Source organism: Kryptolebias marmoratus, linkage group LG16 (assembly GCF_001649575.2).
Source record: "Kryptolebias marmoratus isolate JLee-2015 linkage group LG16, ASM164957v2, whole genome shotgun sequence".
Taxonomy (NCBI): Eukaryota; Metazoa; Chordata; class Actinopteri; order Cyprinodontiformes; family Rivulidae; genus Kryptolebias; species Kryptolebias marmoratus.
Genome location: NC_051445.1, coordinates 15,760,601 through 15,778,888, shown reverse-complemented (window position 1 = coordinate 15,778,888; position 18,288 = coordinate 15,760,601). Strand labels below are relative to the sequence as shown.

The 18,288-nt window shown below is 43.1% G+C and overlaps 1 protein-coding gene across 11 annotated transcripts in view; it reads right to left on the bottom strand.

Moving 5' to 3' along the window:
• Positions 1-18,288, bottom strand: part of ptprub (protein tyrosine phosphatase receptor type Ub) — a 231,398-nt gene that overhangs the window by 74,799 nt on the left and 138,311 nt on the right. For all 11 annotated transcript variants that reach the window (XM_037980238.1, XM_037980240.1, XM_037980239.1 and 8 more), the window contains 3 exons: positions 10,691-10,772; positions 6,452-6,567; positions 1,223-1,397 (listed from right to left, as the gene is read on the bottom strand). In XM_037980238.1, the coding sequence (XP_037836166.1) occupies positions 1,223-1,397; positions 6,452-6,567; positions 10,691-10,772 (373 nt within the window). The remainder of the gene's footprint in view (positions 1-1,222; positions 1,398-6,451; positions 6,568-10,690; positions 10,773-18,288) is intronic.

The window sequence follows — 18,288 nt, the reverse complement described above, 5'->3', positions numbered from 1 at the left end:
TTAAAACAAAGCTAAACACTACACCTGTTGCATGTAGACGTCAATGTTCTTAAATCTGTACAGTTTATTAAACTGAGGGAACCAATTGTTATGGCCTCTAATTTTATTTTGGCCCCTGGCAGGCTCCTTAACACAGAGGTCTGTCTGCTTTCATTTTCTTGCTCAGTAATGTTTGGACTACAGCTTTCTTTTTAGTGATATTAAAGTCTGACTTACTTTGTGTGTTTAATTCAATCTCAGAACTCCTCCTGTGCAATTCTTGCCTTTTCTTGATATTTCAGCTCTTTTCCCTCCACACCTATGGTAATTGTCCGATATTTGGTAAAAGTTCAACTCTTTCATGTTATTTGGTATAAGAAAAAAAAGGAAAGAGCCATAATCTGGTTTATAAAGGAGATACGTTTAGCTTGTTGAAATACCATAATTAGTAATTACACCTAAATATGGCTTAGTGTTGTGGGCAGCTCACTTTATTTCAGTTACTGTATTCCATAACAAAACAAACCATGGCATAAAATAAACTGAATATCTATCAAAACTTAAATAAACCCCAAAACACCCACTCGTTGAAATTCTTCAGTCTGTGCCAAAGCCACCAACTGATGTACCAATAAAATGTTAAACAGCAAGAGAGCTGAAACCTCTTCTTTCCCCCCCTCCTTCCCCTACATTTGCATCAGCATCAATAGGAGCCAGCAGCAGAGGACGAGAACACAGAGAATATGTCGCGTCCTCATTTCCTGTTCTCATCCTCACTTAGCTGAGGGCTGGAGTCTGTTATGCCATCAAACCACTGCCATGTCATTACTATGCTGTCAGAGTGGAGTCAGGCTGTTGGGCTGTGGTGAGTAATGAGAGTGAGGTCACCATCTGTGGTTCGTGATATGACGGCGGATGCAGCGGTCCAAGTCAAGTGAGCGCCTTTTTGACAGGAAGCTGAGGAGCTAAAGATGGCAGCGTGCTTGACAACTTCAACTCCTGGAAGCTTTCATGCCGGAAAAAACAAAATGAGTAACGAATTTTGTGTAAATACGTCCAGATAAGGAGGTTTGAAGACTTACACAATCATGCAGAGACAACACAAGTCTGTTTTGTTTGTCGCTTTTGAACAAGGGAGAACAGCAAAAAGATACAAAAAAATAAAATATATATATAACATGCCTCCAGGGAGACTAAGCACAACCGGAAGCAAACAGTAAGATGAAGGAAAGAGAGCGTTTACCTTTCACGACGAGCTCAGCAAAGTTGGAGACCCCCGAGCCCCGGGGGGACTGCGTGACGCAGCGGTAGAGGTCCTGATCAGAGCGCTGGACACTATCGAGCTGGAAAGACACCACAAAGCGCCGATGACTCAGGTGTTTGACCGACGCCATTGTTAAAATGTCCCCATTGTGTCTCTGGAAAGGAAGAGAGGACAGGGTCAGTGAAAACAGGACGGGTCATCATGTCAACCCCCCACCACCACCACCATTTTCTACACAGGAGCATGTTAGGTCAACTCAGTGCAGTGGTTGTATACTGACACAGGAGTTACATTCACAGAAACACACACACACACACACAGGTATGACTGTACTGTAAAACCTGTGAAACTGCGATTTCAAAGGAGAAGAATCCTCCCAAGTTAAAGACGCTGTGACAAACTGATTGATAATAGAAGTAGCATTTCTTGAAGGAATGAATATCACCCACCTCTTCGCATGACAGAGCTCACAATCTGGGATGGAGATGACTCTCAGCTATAACCACACCAGATTTTAGCTGAATAAATGTCAAATTGACTGAGTTAAAGCCGATTCAACACTCACAGTGTTGTTTTCCTGTTGTCTTTCTGCATACTTTGTGCTATTTCAACCATTCATATATCCAAACATTCAGCACGTCCAGGTGATGGCTGAAATAACTTTTATACTTCATACTACAAAATATTTAACTTTATTTACAAGTATTTTTCCTATAGTAATACATTGTTTCGCTTAAAAATCTGCTTCACCTTACTTGCTCTGTTTTTGTCTTCTTATGCTACTTTTAGCTTTTAGTCTCAGTGTTTGTTCCTCAGCAGATTTCAGCCCGCTGCAGTTTCTACCAGTAAATAGTATAAACTCTTGACATGTGTTTTCGTGTGCGATCACTCTTAGTCTCCATGTTTTGCTTCCTGTTAGCTTCACCTCCTGTATTACCGCGGTAAAGCCTGCTCCGTTGGTCACACCTTCTGGCTGTTTGCTAATTGCCTCTCAGCTGTTGCTCCTTCATCATTAGTTGTCCCCGTGTATATCCTGCCTGGCTCCCTCTTTGTTCCCTGCCAGTTGGTTGTTAATGCCTTGTCCTGATCAGTTTTGTCTGCTTAGAGGGTTTACAATCACAGTTATCTGGCTTTTCAGCTTTGGCTTCTGTCTGTTCTGCATTCTGTTCAATCTACGTTTAATTAAACACTTCGGCGCGGATCTCACCGTTCGCCTGCCAGGTTCAATGCACCTGGGCTCGGCGCCGTTCCACAACATTATGACAATACATCCTCTTACACAGACCATTCAACCTCCTGTAGTCACACACACCGTACCTATACTTGTACACAGTTATTGCCCAGTGAACTCCAGGGACACTAAGCTAATAATGGAACAAAGCACACTTGAGTTATTGTTATATGGGTCAGTTCTTATTAGAGCGGTGTCATTAAAAAGGAGAATTGTTCAATTATGTTCAATTTAATTGGAAATGTAGGGCCATCTAGCTGATTAAATCTTGCATTCTGACAATCGGGCGCGCTTTAATAAATACAAATGAAACCTTGTTAAAATAACAGTGATTACGGGGGATAACGCGCGCCACGAACGCGACTCCTAACGCGGCCCGTCGTCGTGTTCAGCCGTCCTGCGAAACGTCCGACCGCTCGGCAGCCGGAAACCGGAGGGAAATGAGCGTCGATGAGCCAAGGTTTAATCAGTTTAGATGGAAGAGTAAAAAAATGGAAGCAGCGCAGAGAGTTCTTGCTTTGTTGTAGACCTAATAACCAATGAAAATGACTGATCACATTCAAGATGGCCGCCACAGCTAAGGGACCCTATGGAATACAAAAAAAAATGACTATAACTCAGTCAGTTTTAGATATTGAGCTAAAATTGGGTGTGCCAGTAGCTGATAGTCACCCCTCACACACACCATGACATTCTTTGTGCGCAAACGCATCTCACAAGATCTCACAGCGTCACGTGAGATTCTGCGTAATTTAATTTACAAGGTCCAACCAAAACAGCTGTGACTCTGCCCCCTCTCATCTCAGGAGGATTTCAGTTTAAAACCCCGGCATGATAGGTAAGTGTGAGATGTGCATCTCTTTGAGGAAACGCTCTGTCTTTAATTAACAGCAAAGAAAAGGAGGTAAACGCAGGAACAGATGATAAACAATGTGAGTCAGGCCTGAAAGTAAATAAAGCTGCAACAGAAAGATGGACATACAAACAAATGTTGTGCGTTCCACCTTGCCGTTGCTCCGCGAGGGCATTTTCTCACATTGTTCCACACCATTAAAACGCGCAACATTCGCCCAGCCCAAAGTGTCTGAAAAACCCCACACCTGCGACGTGATGTCCCTCCTCGTGTTTTCAGGCTACTCTCCTTTTGTGTGAAAGGGCTGTAAGTGAGTTCTGATTCGTTTTGATCTTTTTAGTTTTAGCGCCAGCCAAAGCACGCCGGCATGCTGGGATCAGCGCGGAGACCTCTGGGTTACGCTCGGTAATCCGAGCTTCTTTTACCACTGATTATAGTTCCTTCAAAAAAAGAAAAAAAAAAAACACACAAGCCACAGATACCTCTGGCCCGGGTTTTGTAAACAAACAAACACACACCCACTAATTAGGGTTAAGTCGGCAACAAGTCTCCCAGCCGCAGGAATTTTGATCTTTTTTAAAAAAAATTAATCATCCTTTCTTCATTGAATGCTGCTGGTTTCCTGTTTTGAACTTTCTTGTACATTCTTTTGCAATCTATCTACCTCTTTGTGTTATTATTTATTTAACTATTCATATATTAAAACATTCAGCTAATCCAGGAGATGGATGTCATGACTTGTAGTTTCAATAACCTTTATACTTTTAAATATATTAATCTTTGTATTTTATTTCTCCATTTAAATATATTAAGATCTCTGTTTTGAAAGTGTTGTCTATGAAATCTGCTTCAGCATACTCGCTAATTTTTCAATAGTGTTCTGCTACTTTTAGCTTTTAGCTAGCCTTTTGTTACTTTTACCTCCTAGCTAATCTTTTGATACTTTTAACTAGGATTTACCAACTGTGCCAGCTTTCAGTTAGCCTTTTAATACTTCTAGCTTTTTGCTAGTGTTCTGCTACTCTTATGTAGCATTTGGCTTCCTTTTTGCTTTTAGCTAATCTTCATCTGCCTTCAGATAGCAATTTCTAACTTTTAGCTTCTAGCTAGCCTTTTGATACTTTTAGTTAGCTTTGTGATACTTTAGCTTTTTGCTACTGTTATGCTACTCTTATGTAACATTTTGCTACTTTTTTTTCCTTTTAGCTAATATTTATCTGCTTTTAGATAGCAATGTACTACTTTTAGCTTCTAGCTAACCTTTTGATACTTTTAGGTCATCTGTTGCTGCATTTAGGCTTTAGCTAGTGTTTACTTAGTTTTGGCTTTTTTTTCTTTTCTTTTTTTTGCTTCATTAATTCAGCCTCGGCTTTTGGAGCAAATTTCAGCAGTCGTTCAGCTCTCAGCCGTTTCTCTAGTCTTTACTATCTTTTGCATCTCCCTGTTCTTGGCCACCTAGCTTGTGGATTACAGAACGGAGGCAGGAGAAATAGGGATAAATCAAATAAGCGTGAGATCGCTTCATGTTATCAAAACAATCTGGCTGTGGCTAATTGGCAAGGAAATGACAAAACGATCTGTTAATCTGGCAGGCGAGTGCAGCCAACACGGCTCTGCAGCTGTTACAGTAAACACACATCAAAACAGGCACCAAAAAGGGAAAAAAAAAAACATTGATTTGAGTTCATATGAAAAGAAAGAAATAAATACAGCTGAAGAGGACAGCTGAAGACAGAGGGGGAGCAAACAAAAAGGCGTCCGTGTGGCCTGGATATCTCATTACAGCAGACGTCTGTATGGTTATGCCAGCTAATTACCCAAAGCGTTTGTCTTCATCCTTGTGTTGCAACAAAACGGGCGGCTGTTCGAGGAGGTGTGAACGAGGACGCTTCAATTACCTAAATCACATGGCGCCGAGTTTCGAACAATGCGATGGGTTGGCCCGGGTGAGCCGTGATTAACACTGGATGTGGTGGGAGGGAAGACGTTGGTGCTAAATATGACGCGTCGGCACAAGACGAGACAAACAAAAAGAGAAGACTACAGCTTGACATTTGGTTCTTTTTTTGTTTCGTTTTTTCTTCTCGGGGAGACAGATTTACCAGGAGAACCGCACGGACCCGCCCGACCTTCACAGAACAAGTCGCCGAAGATGAAAAGGAAAACAACTGAAACAAAGACTTTGATCCTCATGAATGCAATGAAAAATGCAGAGGAATTGGAAGACGGAGGCAACGAGTGTGGCTTCTTCCACTTAACTACAGCAGAGCGCAAGCCTTGGCTTCTTCGCCGCCCTCGCCATTAGGATTTCTGTTTGGGAAGGACATCAAACGAGCAACAAGTTAAATCAGATGTTAAATTAAACACAAGGAGCTAAAGACCGACTCCAAAAGAGATGCAGCTCCGCTTTAAAACAATCAAACCAGTATTCGGTGAAGGATCGTATTTTGCCAGCAACGACCTCAAGTGATCTATTAGCGCTCAAAGCATGTGATAAGGATGACTCTCAGCTACTACCACACCAAGGTTTAGCTCAATATCTGTTAAAACGACCGAGTTATATTCATTTTTGTGTTTCATAAGATTGATTAACTGTGGCAGCCATCTTGAAACAGGTTGATTCCAAAAATAATCAGTTGTAGACGTTCATCCAGTGATTACTTTGTAAGGATTTTGTTAAAGCCTGAAAGATTTGTTCAAATCCGTTCAGTGGTTGAGGAGATGTTTTGCTAACAGACAGACAAACACACACACACACACACACACTCTTGGAAAAAAAAAACATTAATGCCCTGTCTTCTTTTTTTTTCCTTTGGACAATAAAAAGCATCACAGTTTGTAGAACACGTAAAACCAACAAAGTGCCAAATAGAGGTTTAGACTTCCTGTCAACAAAATATTTCTCAGACAAGCCGTGGAGTCAGGACTCGACTTCAGCCGTGCGTCCTAACAGGCAGGATGTTGGTTTCATGTGGCAAAAAGAAATGCGAGCACAGACAGCGAAAGACAACAACTACGGGTGTGTTGGCACGAGAAGAACTTCGGTGAGTCCTCGCTTTGTTCCGTTAGCCGCTCCGAACGCAGGAAGTCTGTGTTCGGGATAAACCCTCGTTAAAGCACCAACCTCCAGCAGGAACTTCTCCGCCTCCGACGATCTCCCGGCAGCAACACACTGGAAAGTGGCGTTTTGACCGGCGTTGATCTCCTCGTCGCCGAGTCTGGAGAAGTGCGGGGCTTTATCTGAACAGACAGATGCAGAGAGCAACAATCTGACATCAAAACACAACTTTTTTTTGTTGTTTTTGGGTGGGTGGGGGCATTCAGTCGACTGCTAACAATGCTGCCAAGGTTTTCTTCTTGTTTCAGATAGAAAAACAGGAATTTGAATCTATTTTTTTTAATTTTTTTTTTTTGAGCTTGATAAAGAGCAGTTTTGGTAAACAGCGGTTCATTTGGAATTCGCTGGATGCCGAAATGTTTTTCACCCATTTATTTGATTAAAAGCAAGAAAAAACAGAAACCTAGCTCAAACAAACAAAGAGCAAACGAAGGAAGAAAAACTGGAGGGTAAAGGTAAAACTGGACGTGTGCATTTACTGTATTTTCAGTCATTTCTAAAACTCTAATTCAAACACCTTCCCACATCAGTTCTCTTTATTTTTAAAACTTTCTCATATTTTTCTGTTGAGTACATATTTATCACCTGTTTGTGGCATTAGAGAAATAGCCCATGAACCAAAATATTCATTGGCTGAACCTCTAAAACTGGTTAACTTTTGCAGATGGCTGCTGCACCTTAGCCAACCCAAAGCAGGCTTCAACTCGGATTCAACTTGGCCAGATTTAGTTACTGCGCTCAAATTTCGTGTGATAGTAGCTGAGGGTCATTCCCAACACATACTGTCAACTGCCTCTGTCTGTTAGCTAAATATCTCATGTACTATTGGACGAAAGTTAAATACTCTTTGGATGTATGTCTCCAACTTATTAGCATTTGGAGCCAAACCGATTCAAGATGGACGCCATGAGAAGGACAAAAATGGCTGTAACTCAGTCAGATTTGAAGCTGAGGATAATCAAACTTATATTTTGCACTTTAAGACGTACTGCATCAACCGTATGATTAAAATACAGCGTAACAGCGTAAGAAAGCACTGTCCCTGGGTGTCCATTCCAAAAATAACTCGCTAACAAACGTGACCACTTCTCAGACGAGCGTTTCCAGGAGAAAAACAAAATCCACAGAGTGAGCATCAGCCCTCCACAGTTTGACTAATAACTTCTCAGCGTGTTGTGTGAAGCTGCCAATGAGTCAGTGCGTGGGAGTAGCCCTCTCACCCAACTTTGCGATTAACAATAAAGAAGTGTGAAGCGGACCCCTGTGGAGCCGAATCACTCCTAGGTGCCGGCCAGCCCTGCCAGCCATCTCTGAGGAAAAAAACCGTGTAGGACACGCCGCCTTGTCACTCCAGATGATTGACGGGAGGAGACGGCGGCGCCACTGTGAGGCCGACGCATCAGGGAGAAGCGGAGCGTTTGGATCCCGCTCGCCTCCTGCCTGGTTTTGCACAACAGACAGCGGCGCGGGCGACGGTCTCTTGATCTTGCTTTTTGTACAGCACGAGTCTGGAGGAACGCTCTCGTCGCCCCACATGTGACCGCGTTTTTCCTCCCGAGCGGCTGTCCCTCCCGAGGATAATTCATAATTCATGGCCGGGAGCCAAAGCGTACAGTAAACAAACAGCGAAATGAGCGCGGGGAGGAAGAAGAACACGCCCCACGCTTGGCTCGGGCTGCGGCGTTACGCGGCTAAATGTGTCAGATCTTATCCTCGGGACTCTTTAGCGTGATAAATATTTCATTGAACTGCAACGCTAGTTTCAGAGTCAAAGACTGCGACTCGGGAGGATACGACTGAAATGTCAGCCGCGCTTAAACCGGAATTCTAAATAGGGAAAAATTTACAAGTTTATTCTGGTTTTTACAATCCGGCTCTGTCTTCTCCCTTTCTTTCTTTCTTCCTTCCTTCAGACTCCTTGCTGCCAAGTGATGCAGGCTGGCCGCGTGCCAAATCATAAGGCATGCTCAGGTCTTGATGAGAGTCTTAATTATTTAATAGCCACGGTGGGAGCAGTGAGAAGAAGCCATCTGTTGTGTCTGGGAGTAACAGGGTGGCCGACTGGGTGGTTTGAGGGTGCGACCCAATCTCACAGCTGGTGTTTGTTTCATAAAAACACTGGTGGTTGCTTCGCTCCAACAGGGAAAGTCCCATCCCATCAGAGTCAAAAAATTCTTGCGACAACAACGGGCCGTATCAATATTAAGGGCGAGACGGCAGATATCCCCGTGAGAGAGGGCATAACTTCGGCGCGTTCGTCGGTTGTGGATCTCAGCCGACAGCGCGGCGGACCCAGGGGGTTAAATGTGCTGACAGGAGCCACCGCGGCCAGTTATTAAGCCCAGGTGTCTTTGGTTCTCCGTGCTGCACGAGGTCCTCGGGGCAGGGCTGACAACACACCGAACTGCTGCACTCGCCTTGGCTCGACAAAAAAACCCGCCCGGACGAGAGGAGCATTCTCAGACAAGCTTCAAACTGTGGAGGCCTGATGGGAAAACTGCGACATGTGCCGAGAAGACGCACTGACCCCTGTCAGGGGGGAGAACATGTAAAGGGCCTTTAGAGATTAGAGGAATCAGTGTTTTTCAGGGTTTCTGAGGAGCAGGGATCAGCAGTCAGCGTCTTCCCTGTAGCAGAAGGCAGTCAGAGCGATCGGGGGAATCAGGGAGAAATTCCCATGGAATGGTCGAGCTAACAGCTAGTCAGAGGAAAACCTCCGGCCGTCTTGAACAGTTCAAACTTCAAAAACATCACATTAGTTCAAACATACATTTTAACGAATCAAACTAGCAGTTATCCTCATCCATCTACTTATTTATTGGTGAATTTCAATCTGTCATCAGAACTCAGGAAGGACTGGTTGGAAGTGGGACAGAAGACATGATGTTACAGTGTTCGAACTGATAGAACACAGAAAAACACACCATGATCAGCTTGTACTTCTAACAATAGTTAGCCTGGCTACTGAACACAATTATTAGCAAATCTTGCCGTTTTTTCTGACCTAACAACTGGAAAATGTCTGGACTGAATGTGACGTCATCAGAGCCGACTTCTGAGGTAAATGAAATGCAGCAGCTGTTTCTAGGATGAGTTCAGAACTCTGTAAAGGTTAGTTAGGTTTTGTTTTTTTTCTCTCTTCATACTTTTGGAACAATCTAAAGAATGCCACCAGACTTCAGATAACGTTCTTTATTTTAAGCATCTCTTTAGAACTGCAGTAAAAGGAACTTCAGACTTTTTTGTTCAGCTTTTTACTGGCACTGATGTCTCTTGGACTTAATAGTATTTTTGTTTATTTATTTTTTTGAAAGCTACCCCATCTTTAACCTTTGCTTCATTTCCTTATATCTATATCCAAAACTATCTTTTGTATTTTGGATCTTTCTTCCTATATTTACGTCACCACCTCGACCAGGACTCCCTGGAAAGAAAAGATGCTGTGTTTCAACAAGACTCTCCTGGTTAAAAAATAAACAAAGAAAAAAATAAATACTGTTAAAAACTATACACATCATCTCTTTACATCAGCTTACTTTGTTACTATTTTCTCAACCAAAAACTATTTTTGTTGCTCCTGTGGCAGCTGAAATATCCAGCCACTGATCACGGGGGTCTGCCGGTAGTTGTTCGGCTTCTCAAACCAACAGGATAACTGAATCCTCTGTGTGATCTAATTTAGAGTCCTTGCTTTCTTTAAATCATCCAGTTTTACAGATGGGTTTGGTACTCAGTAGATCGGTGGGACTTTGAGTCACGACTGGTTGTCCATTAAATTACGTGTAGCGTCATGAATTTGGTTGAGAAAGTAGTGACTGTTTTATGTAAAAATGGCGCGGTGAAAGAATACTTCATATAGCGTTCGCTTAAACTGCTGGAAAAGGTGTTTTTGATAGTTGCAGTTTGCTTTAAACAGCCCCTTATCTGAGCTGTTAGCTTGACTTCTCTGGAAATTTCTCCCTGCCTCTCCAAACTGAGATCCCTCTGACTTCTGTTTACTGCAGGTAAGATACCGACTTCTCATAACCACTCCATTCAACCCCACCTCAGTTGAGGAAAGTCCTCCGTGTTTTCTCAGGTGGAGGGCAGTGTTAAAAAGTCATATCATCCCTTTTTTAAAAAAAAGCTTTTCCTAATTTCTATTTAGGCCTGGTGCTGCATTAAAATGCGTTTTCATCACACCAAACTGCTAAATGCCTCGTTCATTCAGCACCTTGTGTAACCGCAGTCAGAAGTGGCACTTACAGCAGGGATAGTTGAGCACCATGATGTCATCTATGGCGATGTAACCTCGCCGCTCCCTGGAAACTGTTGCCTCAATCAGCACCTGCAAAAAAAGTGAGCATGAATATATGATGAATGGGTTTGAACGAGCGCACACACTTGTGAGCAACCTCGTGCTCTCGCAGATGCGAGCGTATAAGCAATTTTCGGCACCGCGGGGCTGTGTGAGCTCTCCTCCTCCCGCGTCGCCCCGGGGCGACAGACGCATTAATTACGAGCGGGCCCATTTCACATCTGCTGACCCAAAACAAAAGCCCAGACAATAAGGAAAATAAAGAGAAATTCAGAAGCATCAACGTGGAGATAGATAAGTTTCGTCTCAGTCCGCGGGGCCATGGGAAATAATTGCTTTATCACGAAGCGCACAATGTGGTGTCTGAGTCATGAGCCCCATCATGGATGCAGGGCACAGGCTGCTGTGAAGCCATAACAGCAGATATTACAGCTCGCACAAGGCCACGAGACTCCAGGGAGGACAAACCTCCATTCTGTCCCATGGAACAATAAGCTGGATGAGCAGTGGGCCCTCATGAAACCTAATCAATATCAAATCACCATCCTCGGTAATAGTGGGAGAGTTATGAGACACGGGGGGGATGTTTGTTTTCACAGCACCAAGGACGGTCTTCCAGCCACGTGTTTGATCACAGGCCACCGTTGAGTTATTGTTTCTCATAATCTTAGAACCAATTAATTACAACATGATTCCTATCAGAGGGTTTGGATTTTTTTTTTTTTTTTTACTAAGGTCCCCTGTCCCACACACACACACACACGCACACACACACATACGCACCCACACACACACACACCTACACACCCCTCAGACCAGATTAGATGTTGTAAGCCACTCACGTATGTCTGTGAAAAGGTGTAGATTGTGTACGAAGGAGCAGCTTATTGTTTTTTTGAGTTTTTCTAGAATCAAGTATTCTTGGAAAAATGGAGGGGAAAAAAAGAAGACCTTGAATGTGAGGATGTGTGGCAGATTTCACAAAAAAATGAGTGTACACAATGTTTAAAGAGAAAAATAACATAAATCCAATAATAGATATTGTATCAATTCATATCTATTTTACACAAAACCCTCCAGTATCCCCAGCCTGCCCTTGTAACTCAGGATGCTTGAAGTCTACAGCCTTTTCTTTCATTCAGGCCCAAATTGAACTATGCATTTTTTAAATAATATTTTCCTTTTTTAAAAAAAGTAAAACTTCTTCATCCAGCAGCAGGAGCTAAATGGTGAACAATGAAATACCCGTGTCACACCTGTAGGTGGCAAAGGTGTTCATATTATCGACATAAAATACAAAAAAAAAAAAAGAGAGAAAGAAAGAGAGAGAACATTTTCAGCCTAGATAAAGATTCTCCCAAAACAGTTGTAGCTTTTTGTTAAAAAATACTGTTTACAGTTTCCTCTGAGGTACTGACAAGTTCGGAGTAATGACGACTGAATTGGGGACAAAAAAAAACGGCTTTGTTGTTTTTCTGGTACCCGAAGCAAGACTTGTAAAACTCTCATTTTTTTTCCTCACCAAAAAAAAAATGTTTCCATGTAGACAAGAGGTGCAAAGGCAGTGGGGAGAGAATGGTTTTAAAAAAATATCCGTGTTAGTACCCAAGGTATACAGATCTTAAGCACAAGAAAGAAAAAAAAAACAAAGTGGAGAGAAAAAAAGTGTCTGTATTAAAGCGGAGGAGTTCAAGTATCTGGGAGTCTTGTTCGTGACTGAGTAGGATGTAGAGTGAGGAGGACTGATGGATCTGGGTCTTGTCTACACTAATGATGGCGTTGCTCCAGTCTGTCACGGTGAGGAAAGAGCTGAGCCAAACCTCTCATTTTACTGGTCTGTCTTTGTTCCGGCTCTCACCTCCGGTCATGAGATGTAGATCATGACTGGGAGAATGAGATGTCAGATAGAAGCAGCTGAAACAGATTTCCTCCCTCCGCAGCGTGGTCAGGGCTCAGCCTCGATGATGAGGTGAAGAGCTCCTTCATCCACGTAGAGCCACAGCTTCTGAGGCATCGTAAGGAGCCAAATGTGGCGGTTTGGGCTTCTGATTAGGACGCCTCTTGGGCACTTTGCTCTGGAGGTTTTCCAGGCATGTCCTACTGAGAGTTGACCCCGGGGACAGAACCAGAACTTGCTGGAAGGGATATATTCTCTCTGGCCTGGGAACGCCTTGGAATCCCCCCCAGGAGGAGCTGGAGAGGGATGACTGTGTTTTCCTTCTGAGCCTCCATGAGCGATGGATGGATGGATGGATGGATGGATGGATGGATGGATGGATGGATGGATGGATGGATGGATGGATGGATGGATGGATGGATGGAGAAAGTAAATGACAAAATGAATATTATTAGGCAATTTCAATCATCTCACTCAGTCTTCCTCGGTGGACAGATTTTAAAAGATCCCTCATATTAAGCAATATTTGTTGTTTTTGTTTTGTTTTTTAATTTAAAAAAAACGTTCAGAAAGTGGAAAAAGATCTACGGAATAACTTAAATTATAGCAGTGTTTCAGTGCCAACTACACACAGTTCCACTCGGAGGGATATCAATAGTTTTCCCGCAAAACCTGTCATGAAAACAGTCCGATACACACAATATAACCCACACGTGATATCTTCGCCATTATAACCCTCACAGAAGGGTCGCGGTAACCTCTTCAGGACCTCTGGCCCACTTTCCAATCTCCTCCTGTCTGCGGCGCAGACCAAGTCCGTCTCTCCGGACTCGGAGAAGGAAGACCGCGCCGACAACAAAGCCAGCTGCGCGTGACCCCTGAAGACACCTTCGCAGTGAGATCCCGGAGAGATGCGAGGAGATTGAGGTCGGCTCTAAAACACTCCCGAGCAGAACGAAAGTGAAATGGGAGTCGTCGGGCTAATGGAGGGGAGGGGAGGCGGGGTGAGAAGGGAAAGCAGGAGGAAAGGTCCTGGGCAGCCGGGGTCTCCTGGCTTTTGTGGGGGGAGAGAGAGAGAGAGAGACCTGGCCTCCTCCTCCAGCTGCTTATTCTGCTCGGAGAGAAACACCGAGGCTAATCTCTTTCTGCCAGAGTCAATTTCTCTGCTTGTTCCTGGCCACTATATGGAACCTGAGCTGGAAGGTGCCACCGCTTCTTAATAAGTGATTTTAACATTTCCTGTTTTCATCCTTTCCAATTTCCCCTCTTTTTTTTTTGTCTCCCCCATTTCTTCATGTTGCAGACTTTCTCAAAAAACAAAAAAAAAACAAAGCCAGTGCAGCCACAACTTCCCCGTTCTGTATTTACACCGTGCAGTGACTCGCTTTGTTTACTTTAATGCTCATCTTTTTCCTCTTGCAGCTCCTTTTTACAAGCCTCTGCTTCAACTTATAAAAAGCAATATTAGCAACAATTAAAGCACAATTTACCTCAGCGCTCTGACCTGAATTAGCTGTGCAAACACACGGCCACGCCATTAGACAAACATCAAAATTAGCCAGAAACACTGATTACACTTAATGGTATACAAGCCAGAGAGAGAGAGAGCGAGGGAGAGAGAAAAAGAGCATCCTATAAGTCTAATTGAAGCTGTTATTACTCTCTGCTGAGCTAAAGCGCCAAAGAGATTGATTGCTGGTTAATCCCTAGTCTTCTTGGCCATTAGCAAAGCAGTTTATTAAGAGGGAGACATTTGGAGCATTTTGTTTCAATAAACAAGCTCCAAGATTTTTATTGAAAGCCACTTTCTCGGTGAAACTTTGCATACGCTCGTACTTCATCCTAACAAGCTGCTCCTTTACCGTCACGTGAAGGGAAACGCACGGAGACCGTCCTCCGGAGATAAAATTTTAAAACGGGGGAGACGAAGTGATTTACGGCAGATATAAAACTCACATTACCAGAACTTATTACATTAGCCCGTAATATTGTTTTTTTTTTTTCCCTTTTGTTTTAAGAGACAGCAGTAAAGTGAAAGGATATATTTGTCCCAGTTTAAAAAAAAAAGCTTTTGTTTTTTTTCTCCCTTCCATTCAGGAATCATCATTAGGCACAACAGGGCGTTCTCCCTCACTATTTGACTCAGTCACAGGTTATCTTTTTTTTTTTTAAAAACCCTCTTTAAAAGTTCACAAAGAGATCTTCCCATGCCCAAGTAAATCTGTTCAGGTGGAAATGCCAAAGGAAAACAGTCAGGTTTGGGGAAAAAAAAACAAAAAAAAAATGATGTAAATGTCAAGCATTTCAGTGCGATGTCTGCTGCGTTTCCACAAACCTGAGCTCGGCTCGGAGGAATAACACATACACATTCTACATCTCCACTCCTTTGTGTGCCGGCTGACTGCTGATGGGGTCCAGATGTTTAAAAAGAAAAACAACATGGTAAACAAGATAGTGTTGAGGGAAGTTATGACATGGATTTAAACACAGTTGTGCTAAAACTACAGGTCTGCAACCTTTGCAACCAAAAGAACCATTTCTGGTCCTTTTCTCGCTGAATAAAACTCATCCACAGCCGTGAAACACACTAGAAGCTTTAAATAAAGATAACTCAACTCATTAGGTGTTTTTAAAATACTACATATAAGCTTATGGCGTTATATAATTGAAGATCTGTAATATATTGTTGACATTTATTGGCAGTTTTACATGTTAAAAAAACCTATTACGCAGGTTCATTAGACCTGTCTATATATATATGTGGAAAATTAATGTTATAAGTATAACTTGCAATGTTTATGTAGAACGGCTCGTTTCAATCATTTGTGTCAAACTAATGAAGAGGCTAACAGGCCGACAAACTGCTAGCTTCAACTGATTAATAGGTTTTTCTCTTCGCATGGTTAGTATTAGTAGAATTTTCACATATTTGCATAAAGTTGGACACAAAAAAAACCCCTCATCTAAATTGTCTTGTGGTGAATCTAAAAACCAATGTTAGTTTTAGTCAAAGCTACAAAGAGGCTCTGCAGTGGGACCAAAGAGCCGCATGTGGCCCTGGAGCCGCAGGTTGCAGACCCCTGAGCTAAACCAATGTGTTTCATCTCTGTGCCGGCTTTAAAACAGACTACACAGGATATTACTGTTTGGTTTGGCAGCGAAGAGTCTTCAGTTGGGTTGAAATTTTAAAAAAAAAGGGAGAAAAAAAAATGCTGAAACCTCACTCCCTGTGAAACATCACTCTCCTGGTCTTTGGAAAGTGATCAGAGTTCTGTGTTACCAAAACACCAGTCCTTTACTTTTTGGGGTCCTTTTGTTTGAATGTGTGTCCTTACTAAAGCCTGTCTCTCACTGTTGGTTGACTCGCTGACAACCAGCATTCAAAATGTTTTGAAACATTCATCGGGCTTCTCAATATCCTCCCCTCACAGAAGCTGTTTGCTTGAATGTTGAGCATGTCCAAAATAAATTCATGCAACACATTTTCTCTTAAAATTGTCAGAGTTGTTGTGTCTCCAACGTGTCTCGAACCCTTCTCAATTTCACCGTTGTAAATTACAGAATATTATAGCTGTGTTCAGACCCCTTCACAGGAGCCCCAAATATCCAGGTCTATAAATCACATTGAAGATAAATAATAGTTATTAAAAAACTGGTACAAGTTTGCCCGTCTTAATTTCTAAAGTGAACTCCAGTGGATTCAATCATAAATGTGGGAGCAAATGCTAAAGTCGGTGCAAAGCAGGTCAACAAAGCAATGAGCCTAGAAGACAGTTTCGAAAGCCGTGCTCTCAAAATTAAGCCATGGTTTTCGAAAATTAACCCTGAGAAACATGGCAGCACGGCTTGCTGGTCGCTTGGTAACAAACATGTCAGGAAGACGGCAACGGAAAATTCTTGCAATTTAGAATCTCCAGCTTGTTGCTTTCCAGTGAGATACTGACTTACCTTCTGGCATGAGAACACAACAAGTACACACGGTAAACAGACACAACAGCCAAATTATAGACAACAGAAGCGAAGCTAAGTTCTTCATTTTGACACCATGTGTTGGTCTGAAGGAAATCTTCGAGTTCTGGTGTTATTGTTGACGCTTGTGTTGGTTTTTCCTTTACAATTCACCGCCTGTCACGCGTCAAAAACACTTGATTCGCACCGACAGGTCTGAGTTGACTTTGTTTCCAAACCTCAAAGATTAAAATCTCAATAATATGTTTTATGCACCACAGTAAGGGGAATAAATGAACGCGCCACCTGACCACTAACAGGAACCAAAGGACCTTCGTGGAGCAGGACACCCCCAGGTGACCCATGTTCACACCCCGATGAATACTCCAGTTATGAGTTGGGACGCAATAAAACAGGTAGTTTGAATCTGCTCAGAATAAGACTGTAGAGGTTTTATGGTTTCAGGCTGGTAGGCCTTACTGGTAGTCAGAAAAAATGAAGCCATGCAAGTTATGTAAAGATGACTAATATTTACATAGTATAAGGCTAAAGCAACAGGTAGGGACTAGTGAAAGGAGAAACAGATAAAATATGCTTTAAAAACTTGCTGGGGGGAAAAAAGCAGCATATGTCAGAAGAGAAGAAAGTCTGAAGAAGTTTCTGACATTTGAAAAGAGACGAATAAGTGAAAAAGACAGAAAAGAGGTGAGGGGGGGGGGACGTCGAGCCGGCAGTCTAGGAGGGCTGGATAACATCTTTAATATTTGATAACAGGCTTCCGCAGGTAATGCAAACTCCTCTACCAATAAGAGGTAAAGAGAAATACGGCAGCGTACAGCAGCCTCACCGGACGGCTTCCATCGAGACGCCTCAAGGTAATCCTCCGTTTTCAGCCTGGAAATCCACTCAGTTCACGGCTGAGGCGGGAGGAGGCCGCGCGTGCAAATCCAGCGCGAACTAGAACAGCAAATTCTTTGTAAATAAATTAAAGAGTGACTTCCGGTTTGGGTCATGAAGGAGTAGGCAGCGAGTGTGAGGAGCTCTGACCCAACTTGTAACTTATGTGACCAAATCTTATACCTTTACCACAGAATTGTTGTACCTTGTGCGCGTTACCGTGTTGAGCGACTTTGGCCGGTTAATGGCTACCTCTAAGCAAAAACAAACCTCCTCGATAACCACGCGGAACACCATTGCTAGCAAGCTAGCCACTATGGCCTCCGACGCTAGCCCTTCCAAAAGCGACGGAATAACTATGACCCTACTAGTGCAAGAGTTAGCCAAGCAACGAGAAAGTTTAAAAGAAGACATCTCTACCCTCATTCAAGAATCACTGGTGCCGTTACAAGCTTCGGTGAGTGCTCTGACAGAAACGGTTGGCTCTATGCAACAACGCCTCACCGCTTCAGAATCACTCGCGGGTGATAATTTTGAGAAGATTTGTGCTGCCGAATCTGCTGTTAAAGCTCTAAAAGGCCAAAATGCTGCACTCTTGGATCGTATTGAGGATCTAGAAAACAGGTCACGCTGCAATAACTTGAGGATTATAAACATTCCAGAAGGCAGCGAAGGTGTGGGGAATACTGTTAACTTCATGACGAATGCGCTAATGGAGTTCACCGGCAGCAACGCACTGTTCGACTCTGCCCCGGTGCTGGAGCGAGCACACAGGGTGGGCGCAAAACCCAGCGATGCTAACCG